Source organism: Microcebus murinus, chromosome 4 (assembly GCF_040939455.1).
Source record: "Microcebus murinus isolate Inina chromosome 4, M.murinus_Inina_mat1.0, whole genome shotgun sequence".
Taxonomy (NCBI): Eukaryota; Metazoa; Chordata; class Mammalia; order Primates; family Cheirogaleidae; genus Microcebus; species Microcebus murinus.
The window spans coordinates 45,519,740-45,537,718 of record NC_134107.1 but is presented as its reverse complement, the minus strand read 5'-3'; the positions used below and the strand labels follow the sequence as shown (position 1 = coordinate 45,537,718).

General features: G+C 48.8%; 1 protein-coding gene across 2 annotated transcripts in view; it reads right to left on the bottom strand.

Annotated features, from left to right (window-relative positions):
- The window catches only part of PLEKHA7 (pleckstrin homology domain containing A7), a 214,381-nt gene that overhangs the window by 24,509 nt on the left and 171,893 nt on the right, over positions 1 to 17,979 (bottom strand). For both annotated transcript variants that reach the window (XM_012780675.2, XM_012780678.2), the window contains exons 11-14: positions 14,258 to 14,780; positions 13,636 to 13,722; positions 10,778 to 10,831; positions 170 to 238 (exon numbers count right to left, since the gene is read on the bottom strand). In XM_012780675.2, coding sequence (XP_012636129.2) covers positions 170 to 238; positions 10,778 to 10,831; positions 13,636 to 13,722; positions 14,258 to 14,780 — 733 coding nt within the window. The remainder of the gene's footprint in view (positions 1 to 169; positions 239 to 10,777; positions 10,832 to 13,635; positions 13,723 to 14,257; positions 14,781 to 17,979) is intronic.

Below are 17,979 nucleotides of genomic sequence, written 5' to 3'. Positions count from 1 at the left end.
AGCAAGAACAGGTTAGAGAGGGCCTGGGAAGGTGAGACGAGGGCAAGGCCTTGGGAGTGTGATCAGAAAGCCTTCGCTATAGAACCATCCAAACCCTGCCTGAAGCCGCCCACCCTGGGTCTGGGTCAGGAGGTGGCCGAGGGGTCAGCACCTCACTCTGCTCACTCACATCAATGTCACTCTCGGCTATCTTCACAGGCTTCAGACTTCGATCCTTGAGGAGGTCTCGGCCTGTCATCTGGGAGGTGAACAATTTAAAAGAGATTTGACCATAATGTTTGGGATCAGAGCTCAGGAAGGAAAGGGTGTGGAAGTCCTTGGCAGTGACAGGTAGGGTCATGGCATGGACAGAAACTCGGGCAATACCTGCTTTATCTCTATGCCTTTTTCATTTTAGTAAAAAAAAAACCCAAAATCTTTTCATGATCCAGGTAACACTTATAAATTCCTCAAATGAAAGAAAATGCAGATATTTGAGTTACAGGATCATCAATTTTAGAAGCATATATTTGCCCAAAATGAGCGTGATAAAATCTGTATGAATCTTGGAAGATTTGCCACTGATAAGACAGAGGTTTGCTACTGAATGTGGGGATAAACACATGGTACAGAAGTCCATCACCCCCTGCCCAGGGTAGTGGAGTGGGAGAGCCAGAAGGAACAAGCAAATCCCTGAGCACTATCGACCCTTAGTTCGAGGAAGTCTCTGAGCAGCCCACTTTCCTGTGAGTAAAGTCAGTCTTCCTCACCCTACACTATTTGGGAAGACAACCTGGCCAAGGGAAGAAGAAACACGGATAGTTCCCAGCTGGGTTTTTTAATTGATCCCTGAGTCTAGGGTTTACTTGTTACATGTATATCCCTTGTCCTGTCAAGAAAGGAAATCACAAAGCAATAGACAAAAGTCACCCAAACTGCCAATGGGATCTCACAACATTTCCTATCCCTTGCTTGACTCAAAGTGGGCAACACCTTGCTTATCTCTCAGTGACTCCTAATAGCTAAATCCAACTCATTCCATGTTTTCATTTCCCCCAATCTCCTCCTTGCCAAAAGCTGTGCAGGGAAGGAGGGGGATGGCTTTTTCACAGATGTGCCTCCCAAAGCCAAGACCAGGTCAGGGACAGACAGGTCTAACGTGTCACATGTGGGGAAGCCACCTCACTGAGCTCTGTTTTACAGATCTGGCCAGGAAAACAAAGGGTGGAGCTAGTGGCATCAGAGACAGGTGGTGTGTGTGCTATGAAAAGGGTCCCAATATGGATGGACAGACAGCTGCTGGAGAGATGGTCTTCGATCTCTCCTCTGGAAGAGATCAGTAAGTCTGGGAGGACCATCTGGGAGGACCAGTAAGTCTGTCAGTGTGAATCAGGAGCAGGAATATACTAGCAAACCTTCCCCTTAGTGCTCAAGCCCTTCGTGTGTCCCTCTCCCAGCAAACCCAAAGGTCAAGGGAAAGTGACCTCTTCCTGCCTTGGACTGATTCTGGGCTGCACACCCACCTCCACCCACTCCCATGGTCCCTTTGGTCAGTCACACAGAAGAGGGTGGGGACCATTGTTTTATTTGTCTTGGTAAAGTCAGTTCTGACCATAAGACCTGGCACAAACTCAGCAAATGCTTATTGAATTGCACATAGGTCAAAGGGGAACACATGTAGGTTGGTGTTGTAGAGTTCCTGGAAAAAATAGAACTCCCGCCAAATTCTGCTCTTCAAACTGGCAGATTGTGTACATACATGTATACACACAGTTGCAGAACACATGGACTAAGCAACGACCCACAAACAAATAGACTGTGCTGTCTCCTGCAATGGGGGCGGGGGAGGAGAGGAGAGGAGGTGGGGACAGGAGTGAAGAGATGAGTGGGGAGGAAGGGCGTGAAATTAATCCTGGTGAACCACAAGCAGCTGAACTTCTCAGGCAGGACTTGGGCTTAAACTCAGGGGAAACCAGGAGAAAAGCAGGTGAAAGCCATGTGAAGTCTTCGCTCTGTCACATCAAAGTGGAGGACAAAGAGCTTACCTACTCTCCAAAGGGTCTGACCCTTCGCTCATTTCCTGGGTAGAAATCATTTTCAAATTGAGGATTTGAGGATTTTTCCCCCCTAGCAAAACTCTTCACCTTATTTCACAGAAGCTTTTTACAGAGGATATCTTTTTGATACTTAAATAACAAGGCAGAAAATCTAACTGAGCAATGCCTCATTTATCCAACACCATCAGGAAAGGAATGAGACATTCTACACAAAAAGGGCATTTTGAGCAAGCTGAATCTTCTAAATGGTACTTTTTGATGGAAAGCTTTCTAAAAGTATGCCCCCTTTGCTGCCTTCATAGCATACTGCATATACATTCAACCCCTACCCCCAGGTTATTAGTATTCCCTCTTTTCTAAGAAGTAGATTTCTTTTGTCCCCTTTTATAAATAAGCACTGCTTATAAGGTGTTGTAAGGAATTCAAAGAGCTAAAAGAACAGAGAGGAGCTAGTTCTGTCTCTTCCCTCCCTTTAACTGGGTTTGGTGCCCCCCAGGGTGTTCCTCCCACGCGTTGTGCCTGCTGCTGCTATACTACTCAGCTCACCAGATTAGGATGTTCTGTTTGCTCATCTGTCTCTCCTCACTAGACAGTAACCTAATTAGGGGTGACTGTGGAGGCTGATGTATTTTCTCTGGATCCTCAAAGCCAGCCAGGGCCTAGCATATCGAGGTTATTTGGGCAATATTTGCTTAGTGAGTTCATAAATGTATCAAAATAAAGTGAGTTGGCTCTGCTTCCTATGGCTTTAGAGCACAGGCTCAGCGATAGCTGTTTACACGCAGCTCGGAGGCCCTTTAAGCTTCTGAATTTAGCTCTGTTCCAGAGAGCCAGGACTACTAAGAAATACTATATCCACAGTAGTATATTACTCTAATTTTCCTTTTAAAAGTATGATATGTATATTATGATACATGATACATGAAAAGTATGATACATGAAAAGTATGATATTATGATAGCAATATTTAAATTCATATAAAACATTAACTATGGCTGGGCGTGCTGGCACATTCCTGTAATCCCAGCTATTTGGGAGGCTGAGGCGGAAGAATTGCTTGCACCACCTGGGAAATAGAGCGAGACCTGTCTCAAAAAAATAAAGTAAAACAAAATTTCAACTATGGGTCCTCCCAGCAACTCTGTCACTGGAGAAAGTAAAAGTCTGTGGGCACCCATCCATTTGAAAAAGTCTCTGCATCAGAAGGGAATCAAAACCCCCCCAAGGCATCTTACCTCCCCTTCACCACATCCCAACACACTTCCTCGGGGCTCAGGATGGTTGGACACCATGCCTGCTTCCCAACCTGCAGTCTTCCTTGGAATGCTATGAGAGTTGGCCATGCTGCAGTCACTACTTCTGTATCAGTCAAAGGGGGTATAGGGGTGGCACGGTGTTCTAGTCTAGCTCCATACTGTTATCCAAATATCAATGCCTTACCCCCCAGAAAGAGCCCCTTTAATCCCAGGACCACAGTGGGATCTGAGGATATCTTGGCTCCTGCATGGTGATCAGCAACTGCTGCTCCCTCCCAAGAAACTCATGCTCAACTCTGTCTAGGTGAGCCCTCACTGTGGGGGCAGACACGCGAGAATGGAAACACGACACAAGCTGGTGGCAAGCCAGGCAAGCTCCCCCACCCCTTGGCAGCACAAAAGATGAAGTCACAGAACACCACAGATGAGAGGCTCAGCCTGGTGCATCAGCCAAAATGCTGAAGAGTGCTTCAATTTAAAGAAAATAAATCAAAATGACTTGCGGGAAGCCTGGGGCGGTCAGGAGAGCAACTGGTTAAGCAAGTGATGGAGCCGGCACTGAGCCAGAAGCAATGGAATGGCCCCGCTTGGAGACACGGATCAGATCATCTTACGCTTCTCCTGGGCCGACAGCCCCGTGCTGACTTCTTCAGCACTTTGTAAAGCACGTTGATCAAAGGTTCATTATTTTTAATCTGTTCCAAACAAAAAGGCAAACATAACAAAACACAACAGGTAAGACATCAAACGACACTTGAAGCAGCCAGAATTTGGGGAACTGGCAAAGTGAAAACTTTAAGGAAGATGTGAGTTGTGCAATTATAACGACCAGGTGCGCATCTTGGTGATGCTCCTTCCCAGACTTCAGTTCTCTCCCCTACAAAATGGGAATAACACGCTGTGTGACGGGATCTTTGTGCAGGCTGGGTTAAGTGACAGTGCGGATTTCAGTGCTCATTTCCTTCCTGGTTCTGCTGCAGAAGGCAAGGGGGAACAGGACAAAGGGGAGCTTTGCTTCTTCCTTCAATCCCCCCCCCATCACACTCTGTAAGAGACCAGTTTGAAGCAGTGCCAGGCATTAGTCTCACCCCCACCCAACACTGTCCACTTTAAGTTCCTCAGACCCCATTACAGGGGCTGCCATACCTGTGATGCATCTAAAAGATTATATCTTACCAATGGTCCCAAATGTTTACAGCTCCTTTCAGAGAACATTGTCCCCACCCTCTAGGACAGTCGATCTCAACCTTGGCCTAACGCTGGAATGGCCTGGGAAGCTTTAAAAAATGCTGATGGCTGAGTCTCACCCCAAGAGATTCTGGTGTAATTGGTCTGGGATGAGGCCTGGGCCTTGGGATTCTTTTTTTTTTTTTTTTTTTTGAGACAGAGTCTCACTTTGTTGCCTAGGCTAGAGTGAGTGCCGTGGCATCAGCCTAGCTCACAGCAACCTCAGACTCCTGGGCTCAAGCGATCCTTCTGTCTCAGCCTCCCAAGTAGCTGGGACTACAGGCATGCGCCACCATGCCCGGCTAATTTTTTCTATATATATTAGTTGGCCAATTAGTTTCTTTCTATTTATAGTAGAGACGGGGTCTCGCTCTTGCTCAGGCTGGTTTTGAACTCCCGACCTCGAGCAATCCGCCCGCCCGCCTCCCAGAGAGCTAGGATTACAGGCGTGAGCCACCACGCCCGGCCTGGGCCTTGGGATTCTTAAACACCCTTCTGGGCCATCCTAACCTGCAGCCAGGCTTGAGAGCTGCTGCTCTAAAACAGGGGTTCTCAAACTCTAGTGTGCATGAGAAGCACCTGGAGGGCCAACACACAGATTCGCTGGTTCCCGCCCTTGGAGGGTCTCAAGAAGCAGGTCTGGGCTGGGACCCAAGATTTTGCATTTCTAACAAATTCCCAGATGTTGCTGATATTTCTGGTCGGGGAAATGGCACTTTGAGAACCACTACTTTGAAACAATGTTTCTCAATGCTGGCTGCTGCACATTAGAAATACCCAAGGAGATTTAATTTTTTGTTGTTGTAAAAGAGTAATATACCTGAGTATTAACAATTAAATATAGTCTCTAAGGGGTAGGACCCAAGCATCTATATTCATTTTTAAAGCTCTTAGCAGTTCTAGTTCATGGACAGAGGTAATAATCTCTGCTCCAAAACAAAAGACCTCAAACTTTAGTGTGCACAAGAATCACACCAGAGCTTGATTGAAAAATGCAGAATTCTGGGCACCAGAGGTTCTAATCCGATAAAACCCTCCATGTCTGGTGTTTTTTATTTTTCATTTTTATTTATTTATTTTTCTGAGACAGGGTCTCACTCTGATGCCCTGGTTAGAGTGCAGTGCCATCATCATAGCTCACTGCAACCTCAAACTCCTGGGCTCAAGCGATCCTCCTGTCTCAGCCTCCCTAGTAGCTGGGACTATAGGCATGCGCCACTATGCCTGGTTAATTTTTCTATCTTTTTATAGAGAGAGAGTTTCACTTTTGCCCAGGCTGGCAGATCCCCATTTTTTTAAAATCAAGTTCCCAGGTGATCCAGTAGGTGGCATCCCCAATCACAACTTAAGAAACTCTGTCTCAGGAGCTGCCTCAGAAGCTGGTGGAAACAGACCCTGAGCAGAAAAGCCCTGACCTTGGGCTCAAATAGTCAGGATGAGGCCAGAGTCTAATAGACCTGGAACCACTGATGGCACCTCCCTCACCAGAGATAAAGACCTCTTTGAGGTTGACTGCAACCTTCTCTACCTACAAAGGGTACCCACCTGAGTGGCAGCAGGTACCCTCCTGTACCTCACCTTCCCAGCTGTTCATGCTGTCAACAACAGTGAACCCTTACATCCCACACTTCTCACCCAGCTAAGGTATAAGGTTCTAAAGATGGGAATTTCAATGCCAGAAATACAATTCAACAAATACAACTTTAGGGTGGACAAAGCACATAGTATATGGAAAAAGAAAGACAGGTGTAAAGTCAGTCACTGGGTCCAAATTCCAGCTGTGTAACTTTGCGGAAGTTACTTAACTTCTCTAATACTTGGATTCCTGGTTATGACATAGGGATAATTCCTATTGCCCAAGGTTGCTCATAGGATTAAATAAGATACATGAACTTTAAATGCCCAAATACTGCCAGGCAGGAACAGATGCTTAATCAATGTGGAGTCCTTTTCACCCTGGCACCACTGAGTAAAATGCCAGGGAAGTAAAGATTTCCAAAGAAACCCATTAACGTAAGTGTCTTCAAAGAGAGTGGAGTGTGGCCTTGTTTGATCACTTGGCACCACCAAGGAACGCTTACTTCAGGAAGAAAAAGCTCCACAACATGTAAGGAAACAAACACCACCGACTGATTGTGGAAACTGAGCATCAGTTGATCAGAGGAAGAGATGGGTTCTGGATCTTTGAGTTGATGGCCTCTGGGACAGGGACATGGGGACCCTGAGCCAGCACAGTGGGGGCAGGGAGCAGTCAGATGCAGGGAGGCTCCTCCTCCAAGGAGCCTTATCTCCACTCACCGCCCTCCCCCAGGACTGGGGAGGGACCTCTCACAAGCAGCTGGTCCAGGGGGCTGTGCTTGCCTCTGTTTTATGCCCAGAGTGGTCTACAGGGCCCATTCAATTGTGATTGTGTTCAAAGGGGCCCTCAACTCAGGGACATTTTGTGCCAATAGGCCTTGGGGTTTCCCTAATCCAACACCCATCCCACTCAGTCTCATCTAGCCTCTGTTATATCTCAGTAATAGGAATTCACCCCAACCCAAGGTGGTCCTCTTAGAAAAGTCTTTATTAAACTCAAACTTATCTACTTGTAGCTGCCATCTACTTAATTCCCCTTTAGGGGAATTAAACACATGGTGACATCCCAGAGCTTTACATACTGCCTCTACGCTTCTCCTGAATTGTCCCTAACTCCATCACTCTGCACTGTAGCTGTGCCAGCTGCTGCTGTTTCTTTTCCCTGCCCAGCATGCCTCCCCATTAGGAAACTCGTCCCTTGCTCCATGGGATGCTGGCTGGTGAGGAAGCAAACTTGGGTTTGCAGGTGGCCACCTTCCCTGCCTGTGTCAAAGTGGCTCTTGTTCTCCAAGAAAGGAGGAGGCTAGCACACCAAGGAAAAGTAGAACAGTGACATGTGGCCTAAGCTCCTTGAATGCAGCCCCTGGCTATGTGTGTTGGCATATTCCCTTTTTATTTACAGGTTGATTTGGACTTCAGAACCTGCAAACAAAGGTACCCCACCCTGTCACACCCAGCCATGGGTCTGCAGGCCCTCAACACCTCTCCTCCATGATTCCAGCCCTTCCCTCGTGTGCCTCCTGAAGTGTGACATCCCTCTTGGAACCCTATACCCCAGCAGGGTCTGAGCAGGGCAGAAAAGAACCCCTCCTTCCTGATCTGGGTCCCCTGCTCCTCTGAGGGAGGCTGATGGAGGCTGGGTGGCTGGGGGAAGTGGAGCCGGCCTTTCTGGTGGTCATGTCAGACTGATGACACACACTGAGCACAAACCCCAGCGTGTTTCTCACACATGCAGCAGGTGAGCCAGCCTTCTCCTAGGCTGCTGGAGCAGGCAGTTCATCTGGGGGACTAATTCTCTAAGAGGAGCTTAGTAACTTGAGTAGCAGCTACAAGAACAAGGAAATTTTGGTAACAACACAGCTATTTTTGATGACAAATAATGACAACTTCCAAAAAGTCCAAATCACTAGATAATGTTCTGACCATGTACAGCTCCTAGCTAGTAAAACACCCCAAGGATGCAACTTGTCTCTCTGTATCCCATCAAACACATTTCTTGGCATAATGACCCAAGCCTGGCTCCATGAAAAGCTTAATGTCTCTGGGTCCATAGCAGTAGAAACGGCATTTTAAGAAAGCCCATGTGGCAAAGTGCTGAAGAGCCTAACACCAATCCCTGCAACTGCTTGCGTGGCCTTGGGAAAGTCATTTACCTCTCTGAGACACAGTTAAAAGATGATACCACCAGTTCCCTTACAGGGCTACTGCAGGAGTTAAGTAATTCAACAGAAAACGCAATGAAGCTGGGTGCGGTGGCTCAGGCCTGTAATCCTACCTCTCTGGGAGGTCGAGGCAGACAGATTGCTCAAGGTCAGGAGTTCGAAACCAGCCTGAGCAAGAGCAAGACCCCGTCTCTACTATAAATAGAGAGAAATTAATTAGCCAACTAATATATACAGAAAAAATTAGCCGGGCATGGTGGTGCATGCCTGTAGTCCCAGCTACTCGGGAGGCTGAGGCAGTAGGATCGCTTGAGCCCAGGAGTTTGAGGTTGCTGTGAGCTAGGCTGATGCCACGGCACTCACTCTAGCCTGGGCAACAAAGTGAGACTCTGACTCAAAAAAAAAAAAAAAAAAAAGGAGACGACGCAACGACTGGTACACATTATACACCCTATTGTTAGTAAGCTTCTGTTGGAGTCGGGATACATAGGGACTCCTAGTGTTGCTATCCTGTGACTCAGTTTCTCTCTCCCTAATCCCTTGTAGCTCAAATTCTATGATCCTGAATTTAAAAAAACCTGAGGTGGAGCTTCACTGTTGGACCAATGCTGAGTTTCCACTATCACATACAAGCAGGCATCAGAAGACAGATATTTTCCGCTACTCTTGCTCAGGTACATTATTAAGTTCTCTCTGACACTGTGCACAAAATACTCTGATACACCTGTGTTTCAAGGTACACCTGTGCTGTTGGTGAGATAAGGCCCTCCCATAGGCCCAGGTACAACGTGGGTAACTCTATAGGTACGTCTGGGCTGACCGTGAGGTCCCGGGGTAGAGGTGAGAAAGAACTGCCCAGGCAGCTGGTGACTGACCGTCAGGGAGGTCAAGGAATGAGGACGTGGTACTGCCCGGGGTGGGTGGAAGCTCAGGGCTGGTGGATCTCTCTCCATGGGCATGGTAGGAAGGACTCTGCTTCTCCCAACAGGCTGCAGGAGGACTGGCTGAGCTGCCACATTTAGCCCACACAGCCATGGTTGAGCACTTTGAATCCTAAGGAATTCTAAGTATTCATACTTAGAATATTCCCTTAAGCTCTGCATGACCTGTCAGGTAAGCTGGAAAACCTCTTGGTCTGGAGAGAATGCTCCTTGTTCTCCTCATGTCCTAAAGCCAGGTCTGACTTTTTGTTCACTGTACCTTCCCCTCCTAAAGCCTAGGACAGAATCAGGAGCCTGCATCCTCTGCTGTTACCCCCCTAATCCTTACTGCCCTCACGACACCACCATGTCCTGCCTTCCCTTTTAATCTCGACCAACCCAACCCTCTGGCTCTTCAAGGCACCACATGCATGCCACCTCCTCCCAGAAGCCTTCCCAGCACTGCAGCCCACAGTAATTCTCACCATCTCAGCTCTGAGAACTGGGCCAAAGAGATTATACATGTCTGTTATTTGGGGATATTTCTTTTCTCAACCCAGATTATTTGGAGATTTCTCAAGACCAGAGAGCCAATTTTTCTCTTGCATTTCCCCATGTCTTTTGCAGAACTGGGTACAGAACAAGTGTTCAACAGATACAGAACTGCACTGGCTGGTTTATAATCAATGGTCCCGATTTCAACTCAGCATGGGGAGGCTCCTCCCACGTGCTGCCTCAGGTCCTGATATTCATAGCCCCGTTTCTAGGAGGCTGCATGGAGATCCTTATGTTTAAAAGCTCTCCGGCCATGTACACTGGGGACTGTGGGGAGGCATGCCCCTGTGGCAGTCACCTGGGTGGCCCACGGGCCCCTCACCCACCCTCTCAGACCCACAGCTGAGTAAAGGTCACATTCCTCTAGTCTGTTTCATGGCTCAGGCGTAAGAAGTGCTTTTCACAGTGGGAGCTTTCAGAGAGCGGTGGGAAGGGAACAATGGCATTCTCTTTCAGGCAGAATGCCTCTCCCGCCTGCAGGGGCTTTTGCGGGTTCTCTCTTTGCTATGAAGGCTGATTTAGAGCATGAAGCTTTATCACCTATAGAGAGGGGCCCAGCGTTCATCTCCTAGATGGAAATGGGAGACTACTGGTGAGCCTCAAAGCCACGTGATTCCACGTGGAATGTGCTCCCCAGCAACAAAACCGAAGGGCCCACCATACCACTCCATCCTCCTTGGTGGCTGAAAACTCACATCCGTGGCACCCTATGAATCGAACACACACACACACCATCCCACTGGAGGCTTTGAAGAAACAATCACTTATTTTTGGAGGGAGCTTTTGGTTCTAACCAAGGGAAGAAAGAGAGTCAGGTCTTATGCCCTCATTCTTTAAGCCAGAGATCTCACAAAATTCACAAGAAACTGAGAAGTCAGAGTTTGAAGCTACAAGAAATAGATTCTTCAGATAGAAACAGGAGATGTCTTCACGTGTGATCCAGATTTGACAAGACCTATGTGGCCCTCGGACTCAGCTCCACTGAGGTGACACTCTCAGTAAGGTGAGTGTCCAAGGAAGGTAGGACCTCTGATGTCACTCACCTTTAGATCCAGGTACTCCAGGTCTTTCTTTAGCTGGAGGTAGGTATCATCAGCCTTCAAAGGAACAGAGAGAGGGGAAAAAACCCAGTCATGAATACCAAAAGTTTACAAAACTCGGGGTTTCATGTATGAGTCATTTACATTGTGCAGCTTGAGGGACAAAAGACCACAGCAGACCAGCACATCCAGGGCCACGGAGGAAGCACAAATGTCTTGGTGCAGCTCAGAGCCCTCTCTCAGCATGGCAGGTCTTGCAGGTCACCATGGGGAAAGCCAGCTTGCCCCCCACTGGCTGCAGGGACAGTTTGGCAGGGAGGATCCCACTGAGTGCTGGGGCAGCAGTGCAGCTAAGGTGGGGGCGGCACTCCTGGGACAGAACTGGGAAGTCTGCCTGGAAGAGCACATGCCACACCTGAGCTAGGGCCCATTAGTACCAATGCTCTAATTCTTCTCATCAAACCTTCGGACGGGGTCACTTCACATGCATGAAGTAAGATGACCCTGATTGGTATGCATGGATGCCTAGAAGAGGCAGGGAGAGGACCTCGGTGACCCAGAAGATTGCAAATGTGACCCTGGGTTCTAGAACAATAAGCACCAGCAGCCTCTAAAAGTATGGAGCCAATAGAGCCATGTTGGGAGCTAGTTGAGGAGCTTCCAGGTCAGACCTATTGGCTTGTGGCATCTCTGACAGTTTGTCGAGTTCTTCAGTACAAATACCAGAAGCAGGGAAAATAAGGAAGAGACTCTTTGGCTTTGAGAACTCATGCTTTCCCGTGTAGTAGATAATAGCAGCCAAATGTAAGGCAGCGGGGCTGTGAAAGCTTAAGGAAAATGGCCCAGGTGCCAATTTCTCCACAGACTAAGAGGGTCTCCCAGGCTAGCAAGCCAGGGCTGGGGAAGGTGGTCCTTGTTGACAGCCCTGAGGTAGGACGACCACACAAACAAACCACATGAGACATTCAGGTGGTGCTTTTATGCATAGGAGGGCCTGAAGGACCATTGTCAGGAACACTAGTGGCTTGCAAGGTTTTATTTCTGTCTTTAAACTGTCCTCTTAGCCATCCATACTTTCCCAATCAGCCCAGTCCCTACACATGTTCTACAGGAGTAAGGACAGAGCAATGTTGTTAAAAATCACCCAGATTCACAACTTACGGTTTTTGCACTTATATTCATTTTTCTGAATACATTTCCTGAGTCCCTCATAACTCACTACAACAGGGCAGGGAAGGAAGGTGATAGTCCTGTCACCCTCCTCATCTGTCCCCTGCCTATCTCTGTGCAGCCTAGAGAGACCAGCCTCATGTGGCTGAGCCTATTCCTGCCAGAGGACAGCCTCAGGGAAGAATCAGTTTCTTTTAAGCTTCTCAATATGCCAGGGAGAGCAACTCCCTGGCCAGTCCTCGAGGAGCTTGCCTGCAAAGCCCGATGTCCTGGAAACAGCTCAGAGCACGGTGCCAGACAGGACCTGGATCTGGCTCCGTCTGCATGCTGCTAGCTGAGGGATCCTGGGCAACTCACCTCCCCTTCTGGATCCACTGGCCTTGGGTGTGGTCATAACTCCTATCCTAACTAACCTCTCTCAGCTTACTGTGAGGTTTGGCAGGATACGAGATGTGAGGATGCTCTGTGAGCCAGCAGGGCACTGTCCAGATAAGAGGTGGCACCCCACCTTCTCCCTCTGGGCTGGCCCACACATGCCTTGCAGCATCTCAAGGAGTGCCCACGGTGGCAACAAGGCTAACAGCCCTTTGGACATGACCACACACCAGCCTGTCAGTAACTACTTACAGCCAGAGAAGCGACAATCTCCCACCACATGCAGCCCTCCTCCCCAGCGCCAGAGGGGCGGGCTCCACCACCACCACACAGGTCTGGCAGGAGCATCCAGAAGCAACAGGCAGGGAGTGAGCGAGGGAGCCAGACAGCAAAGACAGACTAGAGCACGGGCACGAGAGAACACGAGCCAGCATGTCACTCCCCTGCCCCAGCCCCGAGAGGGCCCACCAGCGCTGACCTGGCAGGTGGGAAAGGCCAGCTGGTGCTGCAGTAACTGGCCCACGGCGAAATTTCGCACACTGGCCAAGTTGGCCTGGTGCCGCCGTAACCGGGAGAGAAGCAACGAGAGCTCCTCCAGCTGCAGGTGTGTAGACACAGCACGAGGAAGTTAGCCACCGCAGGGGCACACCGCTAAAATTACATTCTTCACCCCAGTGCCGGGACAGCACTGACGTGACACTGTTAAGCAATTATTACATTAATTCTGTCACGAGGACAAATAAAGGCACTGGCAGCAAAGGGGCTGCGGGAAGTTGTTTTTTCAGGAAAGCAACAACCAACAGTGCAACCTCACCCACACTCGAGCTCTGAAGATAACAGTTAACTACTCAAAGCAAAGAGCAGGGAAGAAACGAGCAGAGCTAACAGGAGAAAGGGTGGGTGGCTAGAAAATGTGCCCAGCAAAATTCTACTCAAAAGAAGTCCAACATTCCCCCACGCTTCCCCCCAAGCTCTTCACCTAATGTGGGAGGACCCAATGCCAGCTGGGTGACCCTGAGCAAGTCATTCGATTTCTCTGAGCCTCTCAGTTTCTTCATCTCTAAAATAGAGATTAGGGCATGTTTTCTCAGGACCTCTTGAGGCCATGTGCTCTGGGCCAGTCACCCACATTCAGCTCAGAATAAACCTCTTTAAATTAAAATACATAAAAACTTACATATATAAAGGGAATGGGGGTTGATAGCTGCCCTGCAGATTGCATCTGACTGGCTCAGAGGAAGGAAAACACCAGATGACATGGGGCCTAGTAGGCTATATCATATGGTTCACCTGGAGGGGGATGAGGTGCTGCTTACCGATTTTCCATGTAAACTGGGAGCGCTGACTGTGTGGGTCATGTAACCCATGGAGGGCATGGAGCGGCGGTCTATGTGAGAGGCGTTCTGCAGGCGGGGAGACAAGCAGTCACACTGATGGCCGGGCCAGGCACCCTGCCACCCACGCCCTGGGAAGCCTACCACTCGCTATTTTCCCCTCTCTGAGCCTCAGATGTCTCATCTGTGAAATGGGGACACACACCTTCCTCATGGGGGTATAACAACGCTAAACTGTGAAAGCTTCTGGGAGAATTATAACTTAGGTTGGGTTGTTATAAATAACTGAACTGATTGAACACAGACATCTTTTCCTGCCGTCTAAGTTGCAAGGAAGCAGATTTCTAGTTGTGTGACCCTGTGCAAGTTACTTTGTCTCTCCATGCCTCAGAGTTCTCATCTGTGAAATGGGCATAAGCATAGCACCTGCCTCATAGGGTGGTGGTAAGAATTAAAGCAAGGCCTTTAGAACTACGCCTGGCATCTAAAAGTACTGCAAAACTGTTAGCCATCACTATTATCCCGAATTGCTCAAATTTGTGTTCAAATCCCAGTGCCCCTACTGCTGGACCCCAGCAGCCTGGCAGAGCGCCCAGAGCCTCACCTTGATGGCATGGCCTCGAGCCTTCCTGGGAGAACCCCCCAGAGAGATGTCCACGCTCCTCCTTTGGTCTGGTGGCTTCACAGTGACCCGCTCCGCTGGCATGTGTGGCTGCCGGGGTGGGAAAACCCTCGGGGGCCCCGGGGGAGGGATGTCCGAGGGAGACGGAGGCACAGAGATGGAGCGGGGCACCTCTAGCATGCTCCTGCTCCGGCCCTGGTCGGTGAACTCCGGGGAGCCGATGCAGATGGGGGCGGTGGGGCTGCCGTGCCGGAACTGCTGGCGCTGCTGCCACTCGTAGAGCTGCCACACGGTGCCATCCCGGTGTGCCCGGCGCTCCTCACTGGACATCTTCAGGTGGCTGGCTCGGTCCTGTGCGTACTTATAGTCACTCGGCAGGTTGCGGGGAGGGGGCGAGGAGCCCCCGGACGGGTGTCTGGTGCTCTTGGGAAGAGTTTGGTAGTTTTCTGGGAAGGACAGGGGCTGGCCAGGACCCTGGCGAGGAAGCGTCTGGTCTGAGGGGAGGCTGAGGAGAAAGGGGAAGAACGGGTCAGGCGACCAAGCAAGGGGCCTGCCATGCTTTGGGGACACAGCTAAGTAACTCCACAAAGCCAGGCATGTGGGGGCTCTCACAGGACAAAGAACTGTCAAAGCCAGCGTGCAAGACTTCAGTCATTCCCCCTCTTTCCAGTAGACTCCAAAACTGCAACTCTCTGCCAGGACGACTTGGCTGCCCCAGGCCCATCACTTCAAGTGCAATGTGATTAAACCTGCCAGCTCCTTCTCTCCTGCTTGCCAGCAGTCAGTGCTTCCAATGGATGTGCATACTTCTAGGAAAGGCCTCACGATTCTCTGGGTTACCAAGATTCTTTCTCTGCCTGGTATCCTAGCACCAAGTTCTGGAGGTTCTTTAAGGAAGTCGCTAGCATCAGTTCTTTCCTTTTTTAAGACTCCTCTAGTCCAGATACTCCTCTCCCCAGACAACTTTGAGACCCTCCTAACTAGTTGCCACCCTGTCCACAGTCAACTCCTCTGATCTAATCACTCCCTGCCCCCCTAAACCTCCATGGTTCCCTGCCAATTGTGAAATACAATCTAATCTCCTGAACACTGTACTCACAGCTTTCTAGCACCTGACCTCAACCCACCCTGGAGTCCTACTGTTTGCTCACTGCTCCTCCTAATAAGGGCCAGGCCAGATGCCTGGGGCCCAAAATTGAAGGAGGTACTCCAAGGTGTGCCCCCACACTTGCCAGTGCCTGAGAGAGGGGCCACAACCTCTCCTTGGCCCAGGCTCCTCCACACCTGAGCAACTTCTCACAGTGGGAAAAGCAAAGGTAGGTAATCTGACCTGGGTTTGAATCCAAGCTTTACCATTCACTGGCTTTGTGATCTCAGGCAGCCCACGTGACTGCTCTGCCTTCCATTTCCTTACCTGTAATGTGAGGGCAGTATTACCTGCCTCCTAAGTCTGTTCTGAGAATAAATGAGACAGGTTAGGAAATGCAACCGCCATGTCTGATACACAGCAGGTCCTTCAGTGTGTGCTTCCCCTTCCCTCCCTCCTTTTTCTTGACCTTGTTCTTCCCTCCCCCTACCTGTATGGGGTCCCTTGCCCTGTTTACCCAAATCTCACCCATTCTCCAGGACACCGGTCCTGCCTCTCCTACGTGGGCCTTCAGCAATGCACAACCCTCAGTATTCCTGCTCTGTTTAACCTAGTTATCAGACTGTAACTTTTCCAAGGTCCTGTGTTGACATGACCTTTCATACTTGCAAGACATCTCTTCCCTGATTAAGCTGAAAATTTCTGAAGGACAGACACTGTATCTCACACTCTGTGGTATTGTCCACAGTCTAAGAAAGTCCTGATGCATAACCAGCCCTTCAATAAACATGCCAGCATATGAAAGCTGGATATGATTTCAAAAACTATCACTAACTAGCCATCTGATTGTATGAGAAGGAAGAAAAATTCAGCAGGGACAAAGCATGGAGTTTTACTATGCCTTAAAACTCATGCTACCTGAGAGGTAGCATGATGTTGTAAAAAGCTGAGTTCAAATCCCGATTCTACCTTTATTTATCAATTTTACCTAACAAACGTTTATTTAGTGCTTGGATTATGCCAGACATTATTCTACACCAAAGCTACTCCAGGTGTGGCCCATGGGTCAGCAGTATCAGCACCACCTGGGAGCTTGTTAAAAATGCAGTTTAGTGAAATAAGCCAGGCACAGAAAGACAAATACTGCATGAGCTCACTTATATGTGGGATCTAAGAAGGTCAAACTCACAGAAGTAGAGAGTAGAAGGGTGGTTAGCAGAGGCTGGGACAGTGTTGGACAGGGATGGCGAAAGGGGAGATGTTGGTCAAAGGGTTCAAAGTTTCAGTTGGGAGGAATAAGGTCTGGCTATCTACTGTACAGCATCCTGACTACAGTTAATGACAATGCATTGCATATTTCAAAATTGCTAAAAGTGTAGATTTTAAATGTTCTCACCACAAAAAAATGATAAAGCAGTTGAGGTGAGGAATATAGAATTCACTTGATGTAATCATTCCACAATATATACATATACCAAAACATCACATTTATCCCATAAATATATATAATTATTATCTGTCAATTACAAATAAAATACATTTTTAAAATGCTGGTTTATCAGTCCCAGTGCAGACCTACCAAATCAGAAATTCTGGAACGAAGGAGTAAGTTTATGAGCTGCCAGTGGGCTGCCAGCTATTTTAACAAGTCCTACAGATGACTCTCACGCTCCCTGAAGTTTGAGAAATGCTGTTCTAATTGTTTTAAAAGTGAATTCATTTAATCATCCTTAGCTATAGGACCTTAGGCAAGTGTCTCCTCTGTCCTCACAGTCACACTTTCCTTCCAATAAAATGAGGATGATAACCACTTAATAAATTATTGTGATGATTAGAAATAGTTATCATTCAAATATGGTAGCTCTTCCTCTTTTAATGGTTATTTTTGCAATGGCAGGAAGTATTCTTAAGACCTCTTCAACCCAGACCTGTGGAGTCTGTCGGGAGTGTCTGCTCACCACTAGATGGCAGGATTTGCTATCAATTTCCCAAAGTTAGGCATGAATGTGTCTTGGAGACAGGGGCAGTCTCTGAATCCTCCAACAGAGGTGGTGGCAGTGGCAGAAACCAGGCTCGGGGGCTTTCCTTGGGAGTTCAGGCGGGTGGGACTTTACCAACCATTGTTCATTCTGCCTGAAGCAAAATGCAAACCATGCAGAGTATTGTCCAAGCTGTCTCCACCCTCATGCCCCTCTGTCTGACCTGCCACCCACTCTTGGTGCCTGCCCACAAGGTCTGGTAAGCCAGAGTCCTCCCACAGAGCAGTGTCCCAAAGCCCTGAGCTCACCCTCTAACCTGTGCCCTATACTTACACACTGTCTGCCATTTGGGGCTGACCCCAAGATATGAGTACAATGGTCAGCCCTGGCTCCAGAGGCCAAACCATGGTAAGTAACCGATGGTGGAGGAAGGGCCAGGAGGTAGTGCTATAAGATGAGGTGGAGACCCCATGGGAACAGGAGCAAGCTTCCAGAGCAGCTTTGCCTCTGATAGCAGATCCACTTGCCAGCCCCCACCCCAGCCTTACCCAAAACTAGGGTTCAAGGTCTTCTCACACTCTGCTCTGTGGCCACAGCGCCTCCCCATCATTAAATGAACGCTAAACAGGATATTCTGA